The sequence below is a fragment of the Dryas octopetala genome, chromosome 9 (assembly GCF_963921425.1).
Source record: "Dryas octopetala chromosome 9, drDryOcto1.1, whole genome shotgun sequence".
Lineage (NCBI taxonomy): Eukaryota > Viridiplantae > Streptophyta > Magnoliopsida > Rosales > Rosaceae > Dryas > Dryas octopetala.
The window spans coordinates 7,110,142-7,136,116 of record NC_141374.1 but is presented as its reverse complement, the minus strand read 5'-3'; the positions used below and the strand labels follow the sequence as shown (position 1 = coordinate 7,136,116).

The following is a 25,975-nucleotide window of genomic DNA, read 5'->3' as shown; positions in this document are numbered from 1 at the left end:
GTTTGTAGACTCTATAAATTAATAGAGCTATGCTTGTAAGGATTCCTCAGACTGAAAATATATATATGAGAAATAAACCAATATTTCTGGCTTAGTGAAGAACTGATCTTCCTAACCATTTCAACTCTTATCTTTTGGGTGGATTCCTGAGAGTGGCGAGTTACGACTCTTATCTCCGTGGTGGATTCCTTGGAGTGGCGAGTTCGTATTATCCGGTGTCATATAACATACAGACACAATGTCTCTAAGTCTCAATTGGACTCAATTGAAGGTTCTACTGGCAGCTCGATCTTTGGCAGCAGAGGGGCTGCTGTTAGATGAAGTCAAGCAATTACCTAACGTTCTTTCAAGTACATGTGCTTACTAAGTTTGCTAGCTCTATCTTATATATTCAGATCAACTAGTGTAGGAAGTTTCTCCAAACTAGTATTTTAGTGATATATGTATCTTTCTCTTGAGTAATTAAGTTCTTAATTATCTTCGATATCTCTTTTGGAGCAGTTTTAATTCTTTATTATTTTCGCCAATAAAAGCTTTTTAGTTCTTCAACTACTCCAATTTTTTAATATTCATGCTATGATGATCATTAGCTATTTTCTGATCATAGCTTTTTAGTTCTTCAACTACTCCAATATTTTTTAATGGACTCAATGATCATTTGTTATATTATGATTTAGGGTTTGTTTGGCAGTACTTTTAGAAAGCTTAAAAGCGTTTTTGTTTACGTTTGACAATAAAAATTAAAAGCGTTTTTAGATTATAAAAACATTTGGAAGCGCTTCCTATGAAGCGCCTAACATTTCTTAAAAAGCGCTTCCAAGCACATTTACAAAAAGCATTAAGAATTTTTACAAAAAATTTATGTAAGTGCTTCTAATAAAAACGCTTCTAGTTAAAGCACTACTGAGCAAAAGCACTTGCTACAAAAAGCACTCCCAAACAACCTCTTAGTTTCATATATAGTATTGATTTTAATTCATGCTCTTTGTTATTCGCTCTAACTTCAATAAAGATCCATTTTTCTGAGTACTAATGTGCCCTTTATTATCAATCTATTCATGGTTAATTTATTTAAGTCCTTTAATCTCTGAAGGCCAGTATAGCAAGAAACCAAACAAGTGTCTGTACATTTCTTTATTTGTTTTTTTGTCAGGTTTTTCTTTATTCACTCTACCCTCAATAAAGATTCATTTTTCTGCATACAGGCTCTTTGTTATGAAAGATTTTTCGATGCTACCAATACACCGCCATGTAATCATTATATGTGTTATAATATAAATGAATGTTATTAATATTATACTCTAAGAGAAATAAATATGTCGTCCAATAATACGTACTCTTACGTACACGTTGGATTAGTTACACCACGTGGCAGTGTATCAGTTACACCACGTGGCGGTGTATCAGTTACACATAAAAAATTCTCCTTTGTTATCAATTGAGCGATTATATACAAGGTCCATTGATTTTAAATACCAAATTTTAATAACCTTTTAGTTTTGGATACAAAAATTTAATATTATAGATTAAGTACTAGTTGAAAAGTCAAACAAAATAATAAAGTAAAATGTATTAGAATTCACAAATATTACATCACATGCCACTATAATAAAAAAATAAAAATAATACAAATATTACATTAATTTATAGTATATTGTATTGAAATTAAAAAAAAAAATCAATCCAGTCACAAATTATCTGAGATTATCTTGATAAATTGAAAGAGACAACTTCTACCATTATACTAGGTATTATTTTGGGTAAAAATATTGTTTTGACCTCTATTTATACTATATTGTAGTACAATTTCTCTATAAAAAAATTCAATTCAGTCACAACTTAATTGTGACTGTCTCACAATTTAGCTGTAACTGTCGTTCAGTCACAACTAAATTTGAAGTTGTGAGTGTCGTACAGTCACAATTAAATCTGAAGTTGAGACTACATTAGCCAACTTTCAAGACAATATACAAGCCTCAAGAGCTATTTTGTCAAAACCTTATAAATTTTAACTAACACTCATTAAATGTGGCCCAAAAGACAAAAATGTCAAATAAAATACCAAAATCAAAGGACCAATATGTTTGTGACCTAATCTAAAAAACTACATTTAAATTTGGTAATCCAATTGAAATATTATATGATCTTCATGCTTTTCTAAAAAATTATTAAAATTTGGTATTTAATCTTAATTTTTTATTATATATATATCATTTTATTGGATATAATGATATATATCATATATATTATCATGATATATTTGATAATTAGGGGAATTATTTACGGAGATATTATTGCAGATTGTTAGTCATAATTATCTTGTGATTTCGAATCAAGGTAGTTATAACAGGGGGCAATTTTCGACCTCCAAATCCTCACAAACTACCCTTGTTATGGCAGTGTGATGTACTCACACTCTCAGGCTTTTCCCTCACAAATATAAGTGAAACACAAAGATAGGAGCATGCACAATTATTGTTTACAGGAACTCTATTCCCAACCTTTATTGCTCACAAAGGATCAAATTAAGAATACACACTCTCAAAACTGTGTCTTCTTCAGCTGCTTGCATCACCTGTTTGCTTGGGCTGCATGCAGGGGTTGACTTCTTGTGCTGCCTGCATGAGCTGCTTGCATGAGGTGCCTCCATGAGCTGCATGCTTGTGGTGCTTGTATCAGCTACCTGCTTGCCTCCAGCAAGTCCCAAAGGTTGCTGCCCATTCAATTAAGCAAGGCTTGCTTCACCATTAATTAAGCAAACAAGGTTGCTGCCACACGCATCAGCCACGTACCTTGCCCATTTATACAAGCCACCACATTCACGCCACCTGCTGCCTCATGCTCACATATGTGTAACATTAATCAAATGCTACCAGCCCAACTTGTTAGCAATCCAAACCAAGCCGAGCATGTCCCGCGCATGCTTTCTCGCCTTGTTGGTGCGTGTGCTCGCCACAAGCGCACCGTTGTAGGAAACCAAAGCCAACTCCGCGTTCCTTAGTCTTCCCGCATTGTAAGGGTGTTACAGTAGTCCACTAGAAGAAGTCACATATATATAGCCTGCGTCAAGAATTCTATCAATAGGACCATTCGTCAATTAAGGACAATCAATGTCTCTCTTGCATATATATACCTGATGGCCGGTGTTACTCATTCAAATGTCTTTATAAAATGATAAATTTTATTCAATAACCCTTAATTTTTTTTTACTTCCTAAACTTACATTTATGACATTTTTGCATTTTTTCAGACCAAAATACCCCTTTATATATGCAGAGCCGTCCCTGAGCAAGGGCTGGAGGGGCGATCGCCCAAGGCCCACTTTCAAGGAGGGCCCAATTATATATATATATTATAATATTAAAAAAATTAAATTTAAAGCTATGATATGTAGAGGCCTAATAAGTAGTAACTAAGGTGTTCAAGGCTTATATCTAAGAGGCCCAAATTAAATTTATACTAACTAAAATAATAATTAAATTCAGTTTTTAGACTTTTATTTCTTTATTGAAAAGCTTAAACGTCAAAAGTTTTTTTATATTAAACGAATAAGGGTTTTGTTTTTTGTTTTTCTCTCCCTCCATCCCTCTCTCACTGTCTTAGACTCTCTCAACTCTCAATCATTTAATTTCTCTTCCTCCGTTGAAGTTTCTCCATAATCCATTTGATCATATTTTTTATTCTCAAGGCTTCAGCTCGATGCTCTTCTTCGATTAACTATCGGTTTCTCTTGATCCCTTCTTTAGTCCTTATATCCTCTCTATTGTCTCCAAAGAAATTAGGGTTTTGTTCAAAGTTTAAATTACTTTTTGTTCAAAGCTTGTATGTCCAAAGGCCCTATAACTTTGATTATTTATTGGCCCAAATTTTTTGTTGCAATTTGTACAAACTATAATATTATCTCATGTTTAATGAAAGTATCATTTTATTTTTTTATTTTCAAGCAAAAGTAAATGGAAAATATGCCTACATAATTTTATAATTTTTTTCTTTATATACAAAAGGGTCCTTTTTAGATTTTCGCCCTGCGGCCTCTAAAAAGTCAGGAATGGCACTGTATATATGAAAATGTTGCCAGAGTCCACCAAAAATTCCACTTGCTGCACCTTCTTCCTGTAGCAGCCAAACCCTCTTTCACCTTCTTTCTACAGCAGCCATGGAGAGCAACCTCCCTCACTGGCCAACGACCCATCATTTTCTCTCTATTTCTCTCTCATTCTCTCCCAACCCAAATCTTAAAAAAAAAAAAAGATTGAAAACCCAGATCTGGTAAAATGCGTAGTGGAATGCGCGATTAACATAAGGTGAAATGTGCTATAGCCAGAAGAGGAGGAAAGACAGTCGAATTTGTGGTCGCCACATGGTCGACACATGTGTCAACCAAAAATCGACCGTGTGGCGACCTAAAATTCCACCGAATGGCGACCAGAAATTCCAAAAAAATGCAGATTTGGGAAAAAGGCATATCAACCCAGAAAACTTGAAAAAAAAAAAAAGAAAAAGAAACAAATAAACCCAGCAAACCATAAATTTCAAGTCTTGTTTATTTAAGGAATAATTTTTGAACACTTAACCATTGGATTTAAATTTAATATATATACTTACAAATTTAATTCAACCAAAATTATACATAATCTCAAAATTTAAATACCATATCCAAAAATAAAAATGCAACCAAATCTATCACAAAAAAAAATACAACCAAATTCATATACAAAACGAATAAGCCGAGTCCAGTGAGCACGAACAAGCTATAATAAGGGTGAGCACCAGCAAGCACCACCTGCGACCGAGAGCACCAGCGAGCTTCTTCACTGCAAGCCCATGAGCGAGGAGGGCGATGGAGAGGGCGAGGGGGTGCTAGAGGAGGCCGACAAGTAGGGCCGGATTTGTTGGATTTCTTCAATGAGCAGTAAGGGAAGGGAGAGACAAGAGATGGTAGGGAGAGAGAAGAGAGGGAAGAGAGAAAAGGGAGATCTGAAAAATGTAGGGTTTGTGAAAAATGTTGTAAAAAAAAAAAAATATATATATATATATATGAAGGGCATTATGGACATTTCACATGCAAAAGGGTCATAAATGCAATTAGGTTTTGGGGCTAGGGGGTAAAAAAAGTTTAGTTGGTATTTAAAAGGGTCTTTGAATAAAATTAGTTTGTTTGAACCTAATTTCAATACATGCAATCTCGACCATTGGATGCAAATTTGAAACTTGATAAAATAGGAAAATCTTGATAATTATTGATGTAATTGATTTGTCAATGATTTACATGAAGTGCTAGGGTGCCTCAATGATATAGATTATCATGTAAATTAAAATACTTAATTGCCACAACAATTTTCTTATCTTTAGTCGAAGAAAAAAAAAAATCTTCATCTTCCTTGATCACTTAATTAAGGCTGTTTGGTATCATATTCAAAAACCATTTTATTTTTAAAAAACATAAAAAACATGTCTGGTAAACCATTTTCAAAAACATTTTTAAGAAAAAAAAAAAACATGCCTCTTTTTTAAAATAATAAAACATTGTTTTTTTTTTTTAACACTTCCTTCTTCCTTCGCTGTCATCATTTTAAAATTTAAAAAATGTTTTCAAATTTCATACCAAACAAGTTTTCAAATTTTAAAAATTGATTTTGAAAACCAAGGAATAAAATTTCGATGAAATTTCCAAGATTTTTAAATTTCGATAGAAATTAGACGGAAATGACGGAAATTGCTATCAAAATACGAAAATTTTGAATGAAACTTTACCATATGTTTATTTAACATATTATCTACTACATTGATAAAAAACATTGAAGAAACTAAATTATATAATAAATTTCTTGTGATATAATATGTATATAATGCATGCTGAAGACAAATACTATTAAATAAAATTAGTATAATGAATAAATGAAATTAGTATATTCTTTATATTCTATAATTTATACACTAAATCCTATATACTAAATCCTACATACACTATAATATATACACTAAATTTTATATACTTTATAATGTGTATTCTATATTCTTTAGAATATGGTATAAGATATTAGAGTTTAGGCTGTTTAAGGTATTTTTAATTATTTTTATATATAAATGTATTAGAATTTAGGATTTAAAAATAACTAAACGAAATCCCAAAATTTTTTTGCCTAATTGCACAAAGACCCCAAACCTCAACCAATTTTTTTCCTTTTTTTTTCTTTTTTTTTTTCTTTTTTTTTCTTTTTCTTTTCTTTTCTTTCCTTCCTTCCTTTCCTTCCTTTCTTCTTTCTTCCCATGACTTCATCTTTTCCTTCTCTTTCTTCTTTCCCACTGCCCAGCCACCAGACCCACACCCAGAGACCTTCTCTCTCCTCCCTCCTTCTCTTCCTCCTTTCTCCTTCTTTTCCTCCTTCCCCGATCTCTTCTCTCTCCAAGATTTCTTCTCTCTCCAAGATCTTTTCTCTCTCTTCGATCTACTGCCTTCGGCGACGAGGCTAGCTCGCCTCTTCCTCCCTTTTCTCCTTCTGGTCTCGGCTTCCCCGAGTCGAAAATTTCGCCGAAATTTCAAGAATTTCGGGAAATTTTCGACGAAATTTTTTTAGTTGGCTGTTAAAATTTTCATACCCTTAAAAAACGAAATTTTACTCCCTGTTGAAAACTCACATTTAAAAAAAAATTTTGAAAGAAAAAAAATTGAGTAGGATACCAAACAGGCCCTTATCTTTCCTTTCCCACCTCTAACCCAGCAGCCCTACCCCTCTTGATCACCGGCTACCTCCATTGTCGACGCCGACGAGCCCAATCAATTTAAAGTCTGTAAGTAAACAACATTATACATATACGATAAGATAAGAGAATAACATATATCTAAAACATTACATTGCATGGCCCCTTTTGTTAAACCTTCTGGCAGATCGATAACGCTACGTACTCATGTAGTCGGATGACGCTAGCTACGTACTCATGTAGCCACTGCCAGGGCTATCCTTGTGTGGTGCATGCTGCCTTTGTTTCTGGGCTTAGGCCCGCCACACTACCAAAAAAAAAAAAAATTACATTACATTGAGGTCACCTTGGGATAAGAGAAACATATATTATATATACCTAAGAGATATAGTTTGATATATATATGTGTGTGTTTTAGACTATATGTAATGTTAGGTCACCAGCTTTCAATTTGAAATACCCTCAAAATCAATTTTAAAATGTAGCAACAACCCCCAAAAGATAAAAGAAAGAAACTTTCCAGTGAAACATTTATATATAAAGAAAAAAAGTTAAACAAAATAGAGAAAATAAAGGAAAGATATTCATATATTCAATGGATTTTCTACAGCTTTTATGGGTGAGATAAATGATGGGAGCGAGGGTGAGTGGTCTGTGCTGGCAGTGGTAGTCGTCGGTGTCACATTGGCCAACGGTCAGGGGGAATTGGTGGGCCTGGTTTGGGTGGGTTCTGGTTTTTTTTTTTTTTACTATAATTGTTTTTTACATCATTATACATTTATTTTAGAATAAGGTTTTTTTTTTTTTTTTTTTTTTTTTCAAATTTGGTACCGAACTATTTCTCGTGTTTCAAATAAGTACTTGAACTTTTATTTGTCCCAATTGCATATCTAAACTTTTATTTTGTACCAATGTAGTACCTAAGTTGATTTCTATTAATGAAATTGACGGAAGTGAGTCATGTGCTTTGCAGGTGACCACGTACATACCCAAGGTCAATTTAGTCATTTCATGAATACTTTAATATCTTCTTCACTGTACGTTCTAGCGATCATATAACCAAGTTTGATCCAACTAGCTAGATGATGCATATCCAAATGTACGTTTGCATACAACAACCAAGCCTAGCCTTCATCACAAATGTTAATAAACATGGCCTTCTATGATCCATCTATCATAAAGCGGCCACCAAACATTTGTTACAAAATAGTAAAAAGAAAAACAAAGCATTGGCACAACCATACACTACCCATATCCTAAATCCCATCTCTCACAAAATTTGTAATCTAGGTTTGGCTTTTTCTTAATTTTTTCCCAGTTAACCACATCAAGAATATCATCACCTAAGAGAAACTAGAAATAGTCCAAACACATTTACACAAGTTCAAATCTTTGAAATTTCTTCTTCCATCAATGGATAGTGAGTTGGTAGTTGGGCTTTTTTTCCTCTCTTTTTTGCAATTTCTGTCTTAAATAGGTGAATTTTGGTGAATGGGGGCTTAGTTATGGCTGGAAAGAAGGTGTCAACGGCGGGAGAGAACGTGGCAATGGTGGGAAAAAGGGCAGGATATATAGGGAAGAGAGATGATGGGTAAACAGTCCCACGTGAATTGGCTAAAAAAGCCTTGGATTTTACAGCTTCCGTCAATTTTATTAACATAAATCAATTTAGGTACTACATTGTTACAAAATAAAAATTCATGTATGCAATTGGGACAAATACAAATTCAAGTACTTAATTGGGACACAGGTAATAATTCATGTACCAAATTTGGAAAAAAAAAAAAAGAACTCTTTAGAATATTAACCATGGTTATTAGTTTTGTATTGAGAGTTGCTATTTGCAACAAAAAAAAAAAACACCAAAACTCACACACCCCATCCTGACCACGCTGAGCAACCCACCACAGTCGAAGCCCACCACTATCGGCAACCACCCCACCCCCTCGATCCCTGCCCCTCTCTCTTCTTTCCCTTTCTCTATGTCTGTCCAGCCCTTGCAATTTTTTTTTTCAAGGTTTTGGCTGTCTGCGGGGTGAGAGGAGAGGTTGGGTTGGGTTTTGGGGAGAGAGAAAGAGGAGGGGGATGAGGGGCTAGGAGGCGGTAGGGAGAGAGGAGAGAGGAGAGGTTGGGTTGGGTTTTGGGGAGAGAGAAAGAGGAGAGGGATGAGGGGCTAGGAGGCGGTAGGGAGAGAGGAGCTGGAGAGACGGGGAGGGCTAGGGGAGGAGGTGGTCGGGGTGGGGGGAAGAAGAAGAAAAAAAAAAGATGGGGATGGGGTGTGTGGGTGAGGGAAGGAGAAAGAGAGGGAAAGAGGGGCAAGGTGGTCTTTTCCTTTGGGAGAAAGGGTGTGCAAATTGCAACGTACCCTCTTTGTATTTTTATTTAGAGGCATATTTTAAAGGTTTCATAGATATTTAACTAAAAATAATTTGACAAGTACGTAATAATGTGATTTAGAAATAAATAATAATGTGTATTACTTAAATTTGCCAAATCAGATAGAGCCACCAAACTAAAGAACAAAATTTTGTCCCAAAATCGTTTCCCTATACTATATAAGATGGTATAAATACATAGATTTCTTCCTTTCTTTTTGGGTCAAATAAATACAAAGATTTCATTGGAGATTTTTTTTTTTTAAATACAAATTTCATTGGAGGTTATTTAGATATAATTTTTGATTTGATCCTTGGGAATCAAGGTACATAACATTGTCAAAGTTTTGGTTCTATCAGAAGCTATATGTTTGTGGATAAACCCACACCGATCCAACAGCCAATCAGGGCCGGACACGTGGCTGGTCAGACCTGACTTCAATGTTTGACTTCTCAGTGGTCAGACTTTGACCTCCATATCATTACTGCTCAGCACTTCCTCCGCCAGCTCAGATCGGGTCTCCATGCCGAGTCCTCCATGCCCGGTCCGAGTCGAACCGATGATCTTCCAAGGGATTGAGTGTTCATCTTTCCACGGTCACCCCGGTTCGGCTCGGCTCGGCACAGAAAGAATCTCTTTTCGAGTTCTGGCATCGGCCAGATACGGCTCGGAGGGACCCCTATCTACTGGATCGGTTCGGTCGGGAATCCTGTGTCCGACCCGATCACACATGGGCTTCATGTATACACATAAGAACATGTGTTCGGGTCGGCTCGGCTCTCCGCCGCCACTCCCAGGAAGATCACGTTGGGATGAACCGCCACACTTAAATGCGCCTGACAAAGGTCTTCTGACAAAAGAGACAATCCAGCCTGCATTCATGACTACTGAGGGAGTTCACCTGGATCTTCCATACTTGCATTCAATGCAGCATTGAATGCGAAGGAGGTGGATAGCTGTGCATGCCACTGTTCACGACCGAACGCGTGGATCTTTCTCAGCCAGCCAGTCACATGCAGGTAACTTACTCATCACAATCTCCTTTGCCTATATATACCAACTCATATGTGCAAAAGGAGGATCTAGCTATCAACTCCTCACCAGACAAACACTTACAAAAAATTTCCACTCACCCAAGAGCATACCCAACTTGCTGAGAATAAACCCAGAACATTTGCCTTGTTCTTCTTATTCTCCCAAGTTCATCCTTTGTTCTTCCTCACCCACCATCAAACACATATCACTGACTTCATCATCGGAGCGTGTTTGGCTGGTACCATACCGGTCCATCTCCTTTGATCTTGTTTCTCTTACAGGAAGATCTCACATCATCGTCCAGCAAGGCTTCAGATCAGCCAGGTCACCACCTCTAAGTTATTGCATCTCTCTTACGGAAATTTGCATCAACACTATATATTGCCTAGGTAAAGAATTCTATTTAATAAAGCCAACAAATCGATTTACATGTTCTTTTTTCGAGAAAGATTTAAACCTTGTTTCAACCAAAATCCAAAACAATATAACTCTTGCTTGTTTTTCCCTTAAAACTCTTGGAACTCATCCGATGATTTTTTTTTAAAAACAGTTACAAAAAAAGGAATTAAATAGCCAAATATTTTAGATATTCTTTTTTTTTTAAATGAATATTTTACATATGAAAAGTATATTGAAATAAAACAAGAGATGAAGTGATACAATCCTTGTGCGGCAAGTAACAAAGGTGCAACCCTAAGCCCGAGGGGTTTTCTGCTATATATAAAAAGCCTAAGGCTTTACATATGATATCAATTCATCGATGTGTAGCAAAGAGTAGCTAAATCTCCCACATAATCAATGGCGTCTCTCATAGCCATCGCAAGCGCATCAAGACAAACGATTTTGTCTTCCTTGTTCAAGGTACGGCCTCTGATCTCTTCTTGTTTCACCTCCCTTCACAACAACAACAACAACATCATCAAAACCCAATCCTTCATCACAAAAGCTCTAAGCACCTCTGCGCTTCCAAATGAGTATATCTACACTGACCAATTAGACACAAAAAAAGATCTCAAACAAGCCATCAGCAACCAAACCGACTTCGCTTTGAGACTCTCCAAGCCACTACTTCTGACCGTAGGCAAGAATAAGAACATGGTGTACTCGCCGCTGTCCATCCACACGGTGCTGAGCGTGATCGCGGCTGGGTCACAGGGTTCCACCTTGGACCAGTTGCTATCTTTCCTCAACTCTAATTCCACCGACCAACTTAACTCTTTGGCCGCTGATCTCATTCCATTTGTCTTCGCAGACGGATCCAGTAACGGCGGTCCCTGCTTGTCTTTTGCCAATGGTCTTTGGGTCGAGAAGAAGACCCCTCTCAAGCCTGCTTTCAAACAGGTAGTGAACACGGCCTACAAGGCAGCTCTGAACCAAGTCGAGTTCATGACCAAGTTTGAACAAGTGAGACTTGAGGTGAATTCATGGGCCGAAAAGGAGACTAAGGGCCTCATCAAAGATGTTCTTCCTCCTGGTTCAGTTCACAGCCTAACCAGGGTCATCTTTGCAAATGCATTGTACTTTAAAGGAGCCTGGGTTGACGAGTTTGATGCATCAATGACAGAAGAGTATGACTTCCACCTTCCCGATGGGAGCTCCATAATGGAAGTACCCTTCATGACAAGAAGTGGGAGAGAGTTTGCAACTTCTTTTGACGGTTTCAAAGTTTTAGAGATCCCTTACAAACAAGGCAAAGACGAGCGGCGTCGTTTCTCCATGTGCTTGTTTCTTCCGGATGCAAAAGATGGACTGCCAGATTTGGCAGAGAAACTTTGTTCCGAGTCCGGGTTCATAGATCGCCACCTTCCCTGCGAAAAAGTTAAAATGGGTGAGTTTAGAATCCCAAAGTTTAAGATTTCTGGTGGGTTTGAAGCTAAGGAAGTTCTCATGGGTTTAGGTCTGGAGTTGCCTTTCAGTTTATATGGAGCAGAATTGACAGAGATGGTGGAGAATGCTGTGGGTGACGAACCTTATTATGTTTCCAGCATACACCATAAATCTTTCATTGATTTTAATGAACAAGGCACAGAAGCTGCAGCTGTTACAAGTTTTGATAAAAGGCGTACTTGTTGTCTTAGACCTTTGGATGAGAAGAAGATAGACTTTGTGGCTGATCACCCATTCATGTTCCTCATTAGAGAACAAATGACTGGAACGGTGCTATTCATTGGGCATGTGCTCAACCCTCTTCAAGGCTGATTATTGAAACTATTATATAGGTATATGGGGGCTTCTTTGGGAAAATAAATCAAACAATTCAAAGGTAACCATACAAGGCATTGGTTCGATATTTCTATTTGATTTCATTTTAATTTGATGTTTTTTTTTTTTTTTGTTATACATTTTATGAATAAGTACTTTTTTTTAGTATGATTATCATATATATGAATGGAAAGGACGGACGTACGTTTGCATTTGTTACCTCATGGTGTTAGAATAAGCAACCATATAAATTTGTTTGGACCCGCGCGATTGATACATCTCCGTTACATGTAATTTTTCTGGCATTTGAATATGGAGATTTTAAAAACTCAATAAATTCGGAAAATCAAGATAATCATCTAACTTACTTGACAGAGTATTTGGTTTATTATATATAAGTATATAACTAAATTTATTTGTTATTATCATGATTTGATAATTAGGAGAATTGTACATGTATAGTATTTTATTGAAGATTATTTAGTCGTAATTATCTTATGATTTAAGTTGATATATATGGTCATGGAATCATATAACATACAGACACAATTTCTCTGAGCACTACAAGAAATGTGAGCAAAAGCTACCTTCATTGATTGCACAGAAAGGGGTGGCAATTAAGCAATAGAGACTAAATAAAGTTTCCAAATGCCACCCCTTTCTGTACAACCAATGAAGGTGGTCTTTGTTCACATTTCTTGTAGTGGAGTCTCGATCAATTGGACTCAATTGAAGGTTCTACTGGCAGCTCTTTGGCATCAGATCTAACAGCAACCTCTAGAGGGGCTGCTGTTAGATGAAGTCAAGGCGTCAAGCAATTAGCTAACGTTCTTTCAAGTACATGTGTTTACTAGGTTTGCTCTATCTTATTCAGATCAACTAGTGTTTTGTCCACACTGGTATTTTAGCGAATGATGTATCTTTCTCTTGAGTAATCAAGTTCATAATCCTTTCCTCCAAAGAAAAAAAAAAAAAAAAGTCTCTCAATAATGTCCATCTTTTTATCTTCTCTTTTGGAACAGTTTTAATTCTTTATTATTTTGGCCAATAAAAGCTTTTTAGTTCTTCAACTACTCCAATTTTTTAATTTTCATGCTATGATCAATAGCTATGTTATGATCATTAGCTAATGATCATAGCTTTTTACTTCTTCAACTACTCCAATATTTTTTTTTTTTGACTCAATGATCATTAGCTATGTTATGATTTAGTTTCATAGTATTGATTTTAATTCATACTCATTGTTATTCGCTCTAGCTTCAATAAAGATCCATTTTTCTGAGTACTAACGTGCCCTTTATATATTATCAATCTAGTTTAACAAATGCAAAATTCTACTAACAGTTAAAGGTTAAAATCATCATTTGAACCTTAAAAAAATACGAGTTTAGGTTCAGGTAAGATAATAATGTTTACTTTTTATATTTTTGTAAGGTTCAAATGATAATTTTACCTTTTGACTATTAGTAAAAGTTTTCATCTGTTTAAAATATGGGGGTGTTAGTGAAATAAATGAAATATGAGGGCTCTAACTAGAATAAATCCAAACCTCAGGGGGTGTTAGTAAACTTCTCCCTCTAACCTAATTATGTGGCTCGTCGGAGCAAGCGAGGCCACCAAATCAGCTGCAGAGTTAGCTTCTCGTGGGATGTACATAAGGATATAGAGATGCAATATCACCTATAGACTTTAATGGAACAACGTAATTTGTATAATGAAATTAACAAAATTTCTCCATACTCACAATTTGTCCCTTCAAAAGGGCTAATCAAATTAATAAGAATCTGATTTTCTTTTACAATTTATAATCATGTCATGTACTTATTAGCTTCTACATAATTTGTAATTACATAGTACATACGTTTTTATATAAGGATTAATTACAATTTATCTCTCCAAACTATTGGGGGTTTAGACCTTACCCTCTAAACTAAATTTGTTGACAAATACATTACCCCCAAACTATGTTTCTTCAAACAGTATATTACCCCTTTCCTTAAAAAAAAAAAAAATTAACGATGGAGAATACTATATTTTTGCACACGCGGCATTCTCTCTGAGCACCATGTGTGCAAAACTAACGAAGAATACTATTTTTTTATGAGTTGTGGGTCTTATATTTGACAGAACATAGGGTAGGAGGATAACTGTTAAAAATATTAGTTTAGAGGTCAAAATGAACCCCCTAATTGTTTGGGGGATACATTGAATTAACCCTTTATATAATAGAAAGTTACAAACATATTTAGGTCTGATAAAAATGGCCCAAATATAAGCCTAATTGGGCCTTTTTATGGGCTGGCCTTGTTGGGTCACGCAGGCCTGTATTGTCCAATCCCTGTGGTCTGGATTGGGCTTGGATGCTGTGGCCCAAACCTAGTCTGAGCCCAATAATTTCAGGCTCTGCCAAGACCCAGCCCAGCCCAATAACGTCTCCTTTCCAAGTGACTCGCACGTGACTCATGATAGATTCATCACGTGACCCCCCCTTCTTCCTCTGCTTTCACGACACAAAGACGACACACAACAGTGCTCTCTGGCTGTCTCTTTTCACAGATTCACTACAGCACTACTCACACTCAGTCAGTCACCTTTTTCCTCTGCTGCAGTAACACTCCCTATTCCCCAAGTCTCGTGTCCCCTCCATTTTCAAAGCCTTTTCAGAGCTTCCAGGTTACGCTTTCTATGTAGAGCGACCCACCACTCAAATGGGTTGCTTACACTCCAAAACCGCCCACCTCCACTCCCCTGATGACCCGTCTTCTCTACCCGACACCCCCAAGCCCAACACAGGTCTCTCTCTAGTCTCTCCCTCTCTTAGTTCTCCTTTTTTCCCTGATGGGTTTTCTCTGATTTTTTTTGTTTTAATTTTTTTGCTTTTGTTTTGGTTTTGAAGCTAATGGGGATGAAGCTGCGGTAGAGAACCAAGTCCCAGAGTTCAGAGAGTACTGTCTAGACGAGCTCCGTAAGGCCACGAATGGGTTCAGCTCCGAGTACATAGTTTCCGAGAGTGGTGAAAAAGCTCCCAATGTAGTTTACAGAGGGAAGCTGGACAACAGTCGCCTTGTAGCTGTTAAACGCTTCTCCAAGCAGTCTTGGCCCGACGCCCAACAGTTCGTGGTGAGTACAAGATCGTTTTTTTTTTTTTTTTTCTGTTTGGTTTCCGAGAAAATGAAGGAAAAAGAAAAATGCATTTTCTATTTGTGCCCTTGTTGGGTTGCTGAGAAAGATAGAAATGACTAGAAATTTCATGGGTTTGGAGCATTGACAAGAAACATAAGATTGTTCTTAACAAAAATTTTAGCTTCAAACAGTTGAGATTTCTCATATACAACTCTACGTGGAATGGTTTGGAGTATATACAATATATCTATTCATTCTTGGGTTTTTCATTTGGGTGCATGATCTGTGTGGCAATGCTGAGGAAATGAAAGAGAAAATGAATTAAAGTAAAATGTTGGGTCTTGGACTTTTCAACAATTTAGTTGGACATTGATTTATATTTATTTAATTAATTTTTCTTCCCTTTTCTCGGAAAACAAACGAGGGTTTATGGCATTATTTTGGTATTGAGTATAATGTTGATGAATATGATTGGGCAGGCTGAGGCTGCGGGAGTGGGGAAGTTGAGGCACAAGAGATTGGTGAATCTGATTGGATTCTGTGCTGAGGGAGATGAACGGCTCTTGATGGCTGAGTACATGCCTAATGATACTCTTTCCAAGCATCTCTTCCATTGTACTACCAGTCAATCTCCTCCTGTTTCCTTTTCTTTTTACCATTAACTTTTGCAATCAATCATCTTTTTCCTTTCTTCATTTTCCAGCACTTTTTGTGCACTAAGATAAAACTCATTCCTTCTTTTCCTTTTTGCTTTTGCCCAGCACTTTTTGTGCACGTAAAAGATGGAACTTTTTGTGCACGTAAAAGATGAACTCCTCCCTACCTCCCTCTTCGGACAAAATATGAACAATTAAAAGTTTCTGAAGACTGCCATCAATTATAAGTCTTAAAAAGTACCCTAGTGCAATGAAAATTGTTGATTCTTCCAACTTTATTTATGATTTAATACTTATATGTCACTTTTTAGTGATCAATATTAGTGTAACATGCTTCAACACTTATACCCCTGCTCAGGCTTTTATGTTTTTTTTTTTTTTTTTTTTTTTCATAATGACTTCTTATGGTTTCTTATAGGGGACAAGCAACCATTTCCATGGGAAATGCGTGTTAGAGTTGCATACTATATTGCACAGGCACTTGATCATTGTAATACAGAAAACCGGAAGATCTATCATGATTTGAATGCATATAGAGTTCTTTTTGATGAGGTATGCATATAAGTTTGTTATGAAGAATACAGTTATGTTGTTTGGTCGAGTATGAATGCTGTTCAGAAGCACTAGACTTTTAGGTTTGCATGTTAATGTTCATTTTGGTGGTTGGTGTATGAATTTGTTGCTGCATATATGCTGCCTGCTTCCAGATCTATGAAATCATTAATTTTTGCCATGTCTTTTTCTTTGGTTGCTCACTAGCTTATCACTCATCTTTGTAAACTTAATTGCACTGTTTTCTAACTTTGTCAAAACTAGTTTGATCCATCAGCTGGTGAGGTGTTTGCGTTACCAGCACTCAAGTCAAAAGACTAGAGCATCTACATAACCACATTTTCTTGTGCTTTTCATTGACACAATGTTGGAAATCATATTAGAGCATTCTGTTGCACAAAGAAGTTTACGAATGTTCCAAAAGTTAAAAGAAACAATTTATGCATATGTAATAAACTTAACCAGACCTTACTAACCAAGAAGGAGAGAAAAAAACAAATTAGGCCTATTCCCAACGTTTCAAATTGTGCTGCATTAGTTTTCTGTGGGTTTTTGTTTGTATAATTTTCTATCTTTGTTTTGTAGCTGTATAGTGTTTCTGTAGGTTTTTTAGGAGGTAAGATTAGTGGATACGTTATCCACTGTATTGTAAATTTTGTTAAAAAAGTTGTTTCCTTAAAAAAAAAAAATATTGTGCTGCATGAGTTGTTTTTGTCAATTCCTTGTTAGCTCAATTTGTCCATTTCAATTTAAGGTCATAGTTTCTCTATTCTTGTTTTGCTTAGCATTGACCCTATGTAAGCTTTCTTGTTTTCACAGCGCCTGTGTCATAGTTTCTCTATTCTTGGTCTTGTTTCTCTATTGTTGCTCTCTGAAATGGCTGACTGCCAGTCCTTTTCCTTTGTATATATATACACTCGAATATCACTTTAGTGAACATCTTTCAGTGTTGAACATACAATGTTGAACATATTCTACAACTCATACTAAGAGATTCTGCGTGATTGATTAAAACTGACTCATGAACTTGTGTCAGGATGGCGACCCTCGTTTGTCTAGTTTTGGCCTTATGAAAAATAGTCGAGATGGAAAAAGCTACAGTACTAATTTAGCTTATACCCCACCTGAGTTTCTACGGACAGGTAAATTACTTCACAACATATGTTCTTCATGAGCAACATTAATTTGTTTGTTGAATTTATCTCCTGCATCATATGTAAGTAGCAAAATATTCTAATGAAGGTAGAACATATAAATTATAAAATGATAAGAAAACATTATAAAATGGTTAGATTGTCTCTTACTCGGGCTGCTTAGATATCATGCGATAAAGTATAATACCTAAAAATTGTAAGCTTTTCCACTCATGTTACAGTGAATGGTGTGTTAGACTGAGACGCATGGTTGTTTATGTACATAAAATGCAAATCCACTTTGTTATGTTACTTTAGAAGTATGGGTTTATGGAATAGTGCAGAACTTGTGTGTTCACAATTTTTCTTGCTTACGAGCCCTGTTATATGCTCAACTAGTTACTCTATTAGCGATATTACCAATGGTGGTATGATAGCTTGACCAGATTTGGTTGATGACTTGATATGGTTGGAGATGAGAAAATCAATTTCCAGTGTATTTGATTAGTGTCAACCTTTGCAGGCAGGGTCATCCCAGAGAGTGTAATATACAGTTATGGAACTGTCCTGTTGGATCTTTTGAGTGGAAAGCATATTCCTCCAAGCCATGTACGTGGAGTTCCATTCCATAATCCTTTACATTGTTCTCCTCATAAGGTTCAGGGGATTTTTTCTTTTTTGTTGTGATTCCATGTGACATTTGTGCATAATCTGTTGACGCAGTACTTTTTTTATGCATGATCTCAGGATTCCAAATATAGCTTCTTACTATATGCTTTAGGATCCTACTGCTTGAATATTCACTAGCATTCCTTACAACTCCACTGTTTTTCAATGTTTTTGTCTTCTTCTTTTTATTATGTATCTCCATCATGCACTTGGTTTATAATTTTTGATATGTTTGGCATTATTGATGTTTCAAATTCTTGAAAACAAGGAAAGTGAGAATTGGACTCAACAAACAGTTTTTGTTCATTAGGTTTACTTTAAATCATTAGTTTTAGGTTCAGACTGTTCAGTATTTGATGTCCATTGTAATTCTTCCTGGTTCAGATATTAAATTAAAATTCTTTTGGGAATGTTTGGGCCAGCTGGTTCATGAACTTCATTAGATGGTTTTCATTATAGGCATCCCATAAATTACTCAATCTGATTGGTACTTCTTAGGATATAATGTTTGGGCGAGACAAGCACACACATGCATATGCATTCTGTTTTCGTTTAATTAAATGATGTCTGGCAATTCTTTGAAAGATACAACAATTGTGTTAGAGATTATGTATCTCCAGGCACTGGACTTGATAAGGGGAAAGAATGTATTGTTGTTGATGGATTCATCATTGGAAGGGCAGTATGCGAATGATGATGCCACTAAATTGGTTGAACTTGCTTCTAAATGTCTTCAGTCTGAGGCTAGGGATAGAGGAGATATTAAGTTTCTTCTTACAGCCGTTGCACCACTTCAAAAGCAGAAAGAGGTGATATATCGTGTTATCCTCAAATCATGAAATTGCTATTTCTTTTTTTCTTTTTTTTCTTTTTGTGTGTGATATGGCAATCTTCTACTTATTATTTTTTTAAAATTATGTTTCTTTTTTTATTTTTTCCTTCCTGTTCTGATTGTTCATATTGGTTTGTTAAGGTGGCATCTCATGTTCTAATGGGCCTTCCTAAAACTACAGTTGTGGTACCAACCATGCTTTCCCCTCTTGGGAAGGCTTGTGCAAGGATGGATCTTACTGCTGTGCATGATATTTTGCTCAAAACAGGTTATAAAGATGAGGAAGGTGCAGAAAATGAGGTACATTGAATTGTCTAATCTACTTGCACTTATGGCTTGACTGCTTCCTGTGTTCTCATATAATTATAAATGTTATCGAAATGAACGAAACTTAAACTCTCACTTAATGGTTTTCCCAATTTTTCCAACAGATTTCCTGTTGTAGTGACTCCATTTAAAGTTTTTGAGTTTTATTTTTAACGTTTATATATTTTTTTTGTTTTAAATTTTTTTACCTTAAGCGTAAATTACAATTGCTATGATCCATACTCCATATGGTTTAACTTACATTTAGGTTTATGGTATCAATCTGTTTTATGTGTCTTGATTCACAACCAAGTAGCAATGTAGCATGAATGCTCCAATCGGGGATGCATGTTTATTGGAGACATTAGGATCCAACCTGCTTTGGCATACATCAAATGCTGCAGATATGTTCTAAATTTGTCTTCTTTTTTGCTATGTGTGAATGGTTGATGTGTTGAGCACTTGATATAGAAGAAAATAAAATTACTGTACAGAATGATTGTATGTCATACAATTGCAACAAGAGGAGAATGAGCTACAGTGGCAGCAGTTCACTGGAGAGTTGTTCTTGCCCTATGCTTGTTAGATCTCTGGGAATTTCCCTGTTCTCATATTATGTTGTGTGGGTCCAATGGTTGTCTAATGTGCCATAGGTCAGGAATTGTCTGGATGTTATCTCTATTTGGTTGCATTATACAATAAAGAATATCATCTCTTTCTTCTTTTTCATGATTATTCTTACTTCATGTTCATGGGCTCTTGGATTACACTTCATTTATGCTCACAATGTGATCTATTTTTACAGCTCTCATTTCAAGAATGGACGCAGCAAGTCCAAGATATGTTGAACACAAAGAAATTTGGGGATATTGCATTTAGGGACAAGGATTTCAAGAATGCAATTGAGTATTATTCCAAGGTATATGCACTCTTTTCCTCTTCTTCAATCCAATCGTCATCTTCAGAATGGGGTGATGTGTGACCAATTAGTTCAATATTTTTGGCTAGATGGTTGAGTCATAGTAAGCAGTGCCTCATGTAGATGGTTGAGTCATAGTAAGCAGAATAACATTGTGTTATGATCGAACATGTAAATAGGCAAGGAAGCCTATATATTTAGACTGCAGTTTTCTATTAAACGAAAAGTAAAATCCTGAATTTTAAACAACTGGAGTCAAGCATCTGATGGTTATGATGTCTTGAACACATTATTCGTGTGCATCCCTGTCTATTTGGGTTATGTAATTATTCAAGGATACCTTTTTCTTTTTTGGCAATGAACAGTTAGTCGTTATGATGTCTGTTCCTTCGGCGACTGTCTTTGCAAGAAGAGCGTTCTCCTACTTGATGAATGGCCAAGCAGAACTTGCTTTAAGAGATGCCATGCAGGCGCAAGTGTGCATACCAGAGTGGCCAACTGCATTCTACTTGCAGGCTCTTGCACTCTCGAAGCTTGGGATGGAGACCGATGCTCAGGACATGCTTAATGATGGAGCAACATTCGAAGCAAAGAGACACAATATCTGGCGTAGCTAAAGGCTTATGGTTATATTGTTGAAAATCAATAGGTCCTCCTTTTCACTGATACTGCTGGGGAAAAAAATGGCTAGAATAGGAAACGAAATGCTAGGCGAATGTGTAATGTGTAATGTGTAATGTGTAATGTGGTTGATTGAATTCTTCAGGAAGTTTGTACAAATGCCATGATAACTATAGCCACAAGCTTCTTTTTTTTCTTTTTTGGAGCTTTGTATAATGTATTTCCAATAGAAATGAGCTGTTTTTATATAATAGCATTTAGTTTAGTGCTTATAGAAGAACAAGGTTCTTGCTGGTTTGTGAATGTGGAGAAGACATTAACATTGACCAGTTTCATTGTTCATGGAAATTCCCAAGACTTAAATGGATATTGTAATTCATTTTCCATTTTTGTCAGGTCAACTGGGATTGGTAACTACTACAAAACGTTTCAATTATGGAAAGAGTCCATTAATTATAAAGTACTAACAAAGCAAAATATTAACCAAAACCACTCAATTTATTTTTATTAACTTGCGGACACTATCTACCAGCTCAAAATATAACATGCGGACACCTTTCAAAAGAAACGCATCACAACCAAACTAACTACACAAACAGCCCAAAACTGATCTTCTTCTTTTCTTTGCCAAATCGATCTCTTTCTTCAACTTTACTAAATCGACAATTATTCATCTTCACTCACAAGCATCGTTCTGCAACTGCAAGCTTGTAACTCCAAAAAAACTGAAGTTTCAATTCACTTTCCAGTTTTAGAAACTACAGTTTCACTTGCAGTTAGTAATTGCAACTGCAAGCCTGCAGCTCTAATAAATTGCAGTTTCACTTACACTGCAACTGCAAGCTTGCAACTCAAATAAACTATAGTTTCAGTTCATTTGCAGTTTCAGAAACTATAGTTAGTAACTGCAACTCCAATAAATTGTAGTTTTAGTTCACTTGCAATGTTCCAGAAATTGAGCTTAAAAAAATCAAGAACCTTCTACTGATAAAAAATCAAAGTAGGAGTCTACGTACCACAAGCTGTGATCATCCCCAATTGAGGAGAAATCGGAGTGGTCAGAGCAGATCTAGAAGGCTTCGATTAAGCTCGGAGCAGATCCATTAGAAGGCTTCGATCAAGCACGGAGAGAGAGAGAGAGAGAGAGAGAGAGAGAGAGAGAGAGAGAGAGAGAGAGAGAGAGAGAGAGATTTGGAGCTTGTGAGATTTGGAAATACAGAGACTCTAAAAACAGAGCCAAACAACGTACAAACTATACTGGAAAAGAAAAAGATAAATATTAAATATTCTATAAAAAAAATAAAAAAATGGAAAAATGGTTATTTAATGTGGGTTAGTAAAGGACAGCAGGCCCCCAAAATACGAAAAGTACCTTATTGTTAAGTTTAAACAATATGTATAGTTGAGGGTAAATATAAAAGTTGTCATGTAGTAGGACTGTACGAGATAATTAATTCTTATGGAAAATGCCATGGTTTTGAGCCAAAACTTTTGCTAATAAAACTAGTGCAAGACAGTCCTAGAGAACCTGGTCAATCAGAAGCTAGTAGAGCAATATTCACCCCCAGTTACCTGTAATGGGATTTGGGAATAGAAATAATGGTAATCAGGAATGAATATGTTCAAGGGATCGGATTCTTAGAGGAAGATTTGGAAGTGGAAATCATTCCACCGTGAATTGACAGTTTCTTAGAAAAAAAATTGGACAGATACCACCTAGACTTATAGAGATGTGCAATTTTATCACCTAATCAAAATATCAATGTCATGTCCAAATTTTGTTCCGTGTAATAATGTGGCACCTTCATCTAATTTTCTAGAGTTCTTTATCAATAAATCACAAAATACAACCCCTTTTAGTCATAAACTCAAACTTAAAAATATTTTTAAGCCACCATTCTAGCAAAATCATGCATAGAGCCTTCAGTACATCCAAACAAAAACAAAAAAGGTTTTCAAACTCAAGCATGAAGTGTTTTAACACCCAAACAAGGTGTTCAAACACATGACGCATTTTATATATTTTAAATTTTATTTTTGTTTTTCTTAATTTGAGCCCTAAAATCCAAAGGCCTAAAGCATAAAATAAGAGAGGCGATTTCCGCACTCCTTTTTTCTCCGTTTGCACTCCATCTCCTTTTTTAATGTATTTTGTATATTTTTATTATATATTTTTCCAAATCTACTCTTTATGGCTGTTGAATTTTTATTTTAATTATTTTTCAATAATGATTATTCTTTTCTAAATTCTCTCATCGTTATTAAAAACATAAAAATAAGTAATGTTTTCTCCCCCTCGTTGTATCTTCTTCATATTGCATCTCTTTGCCTTCTAAGCCTTTTTTTTTTTGTGAACCAATTTTGTTCGTGCTTTCAATCGTCATTCTATACTTTCATTAGGAAAATATTTAGCGTGTCATTTTTTTTTTCGTTTTCTTCATAAGGGTCATGATTTATGTGAATCAGTTTTGTACGTGTTTTCAATCATCATTCTATACTTTCATTAGGAAAATATTTAGTCTGGCATTTTTTTTTTCATTTTCTTCATGAGGGTCATGATGTATGTATCTTCTTCTTCTTTTGATGGTGGGTTTTGTGTTATGAAATTAATTGGGGTTTTCAATTAGTCCACCCTCTCATTTTTTGGTCTTTTGACACTGCCAAGAAAAAAGTCTCATAGCAACCACTACTAATTTGTAGCATATTTGATTTTTAAAAAATGAATGTCACATGATAGCTTAATAAGAAAAAAGAGCTACATGTACTATATATCAAGAAGACGAACACGTAGAGAATTATGTAAGTTTTTTTTCTTTTTTAAAAGAGAGTTATAGAAATAGATATATTATTATGATAATTTTGAAAATTAAATGTGTAGGATTTAATGTTGCATAAGTGACATTCTATAATTAAAAGCTAAAAGGTATATGTAGAAAATAAATAATAAAAATATATACAAACATTTAAAAAAATAAGAAGTGTAAATGGAGAAAAGAGAAGTGCGAAAATCACCTCCCTAAAATAATATCACATAATTCAACACTATGTAACACTGCAATAATTACATACAACATTTGAAAAAAATAAATTATAACTCAGTCCATATGAGAGTTATATGCGGTATTAGACAAAAATTTAGTTTTAAACCAGTCCATATAGTCTAAGAATAAACATACCAATTACATAATTTTATGAGTAAAACACGCAATTCTTTTGTGATTTTTTACTAGTTAACACTTTGACTTATACTTTAAATAAAAGACGAAAATTTTTGAACCCAGAAACTAACATCAAGAAATTGATGGTTTATATGTTTACAGTAGTTTTTTTTCTTTCAGTGAAGCCCTCCGTTGGCCAAATAGATAACAAGGAGTCCGTATGATACGGGTTGACGAAAATGTCATCGCACATGGTCTACTTTAATAGAAAATTTAACGAAGGTGTCACGTCTCTGGTTGGTACCAAAGGGGTATATTTGGAACAAACCCACATATTGACATATATTATGGTCTCGAATCTCGGTCGACACAAACGGCTAAATAGTTCAATACATTGGGTTCACTAATTAACTAGTAAATCCAATAAGCTACCTATCGGCCATCCCCATACAGTATTTTTTCAACAAAACTCTCTCAAGTCATCTATATTGTCATTCTAGCTCCTAATGAATTTTTATAGGGTGTCACTATTTGGATCCAATTTTTTTTATCAAGTAATTCCAACACACTTTTTACACCCAACTAAAAATTAAAAATTACAAAAGATTATTAGCATACCCAACAAATTTTCCCAAATTTTCCCAAATTACCCTTACTAAAACCAAACACCACATTCAACCTATTCTACTTTCTATATTCAACATAAACACTCAACTCCATTTCCACCACCACCACCACCACCACCACCACCAAAACGTGAGATCCAATTGCAACACCACCGAACACTACCAACGATGACTACCACCACTGAATCTAATGGCGAATCCATAATCCCTAATCCGAGTGGTCATGGTGTAAAAGTTCAAAAAAAAATAAATTTGAACGACAATAACAATGAAAAATTGAAAGATAATACTTTTATTCATAATTCACGATAAAGCAAGTTTTGGGGCTCGGGTGTGTGGTCTATACAAAGGAACTTTTTTTTTTTTTTTCTCTAATTCCTGGCTCAAAACGATATCGTTTTGAGTAAAAAAATTTAAACACGCCTGGCTCAAAACAACATTGTTTTGGCCAGGCTACAAACTAGAAAAAAAAAAAAAAAAAAAAGCTGCTCTGCTTCTGCTTGAACAGTTGAACCAATCCAACGTTCCCACTTAGGCTTTTCATCAAGCACTTGGTGGGCGACTGGGCAGCAAGGGGTCACTGGCCAGAGGTTCGCGGGGTCATCGTCTAGAGATTCGGGGGGTCATCGGCAGTTGAGAAGGGTAGTTCAAGACTTCGTGCTCCGGCGTTCCGGGGGTCAGTCGACCCCCTAACACCCAACGTCTGTCTGCCACTAACCGAATTAATACCACACCCAATCAAATATTTTATGAATCAAATCTTAAATTTAAGGCTTCAAATGTAAGTTTTTTGTTATATATATGTATATATATATAATTCGTGTTTGAGATAAAATAATTTGAGTGATAACTGTTTAATGTCAAATTTGAACAAAATGGAGAGGTTTTTGGAAATAAAAAAACCATTCGGGTAATCTTCGGCCCTAGTTAACTGAACATCTATGAGGATGTTTGGTGTTGCACGACCAACATATATAGAGAGGTTCGGTGCAACAACTCAAAATATTATTTTTTTAAAATTTTCTAGAACTACATAAAAATAATACTAAGAAATTTACTTTTTGT

General features: G+C 35.6%; 1 protein-coding gene and 1 pseudogene across 1 annotated transcript; both read left to right on the top strand.

Moving 5' to 3' along the window:
• Positions 1-10,911: 10,911 nt before the first annotated feature.
• LOC147273529 (serpin-ZX pseudogene) lies at positions 10,912-12,312 on the top strand (annotated as a pseudogene).
• Positions 12,313-14,888: 2,576 nt separating this feature from the next.
• Positions 14,889-21,353, top strand: BSK2 (BR-signaling kinase 2). The gene is made up of 10 exons (XM_086228504.1): positions 14,889-15,108; positions 15,212-15,435; positions 15,918-16,053; positions 16,513-16,646; positions 17,683-17,788; positions 18,303-18,388; positions 19,069-19,257; positions 19,422-19,580; positions 20,392-20,505; positions 20,871-21,353. Exons 1-10 carry the CDS (start codon positions 15,024-15,026, stop codon positions 21,120-21,122), a joined length of 1,485 nt encoding a protein of 494 aa, XP_086084630.1. The 5' UTR covers positions 14,889-15,023; the 3' UTR covers positions 21,123-21,353.
• The last annotated feature ends 4,622 nt before the right edge of the window (positions 21,354-25,975 follow it).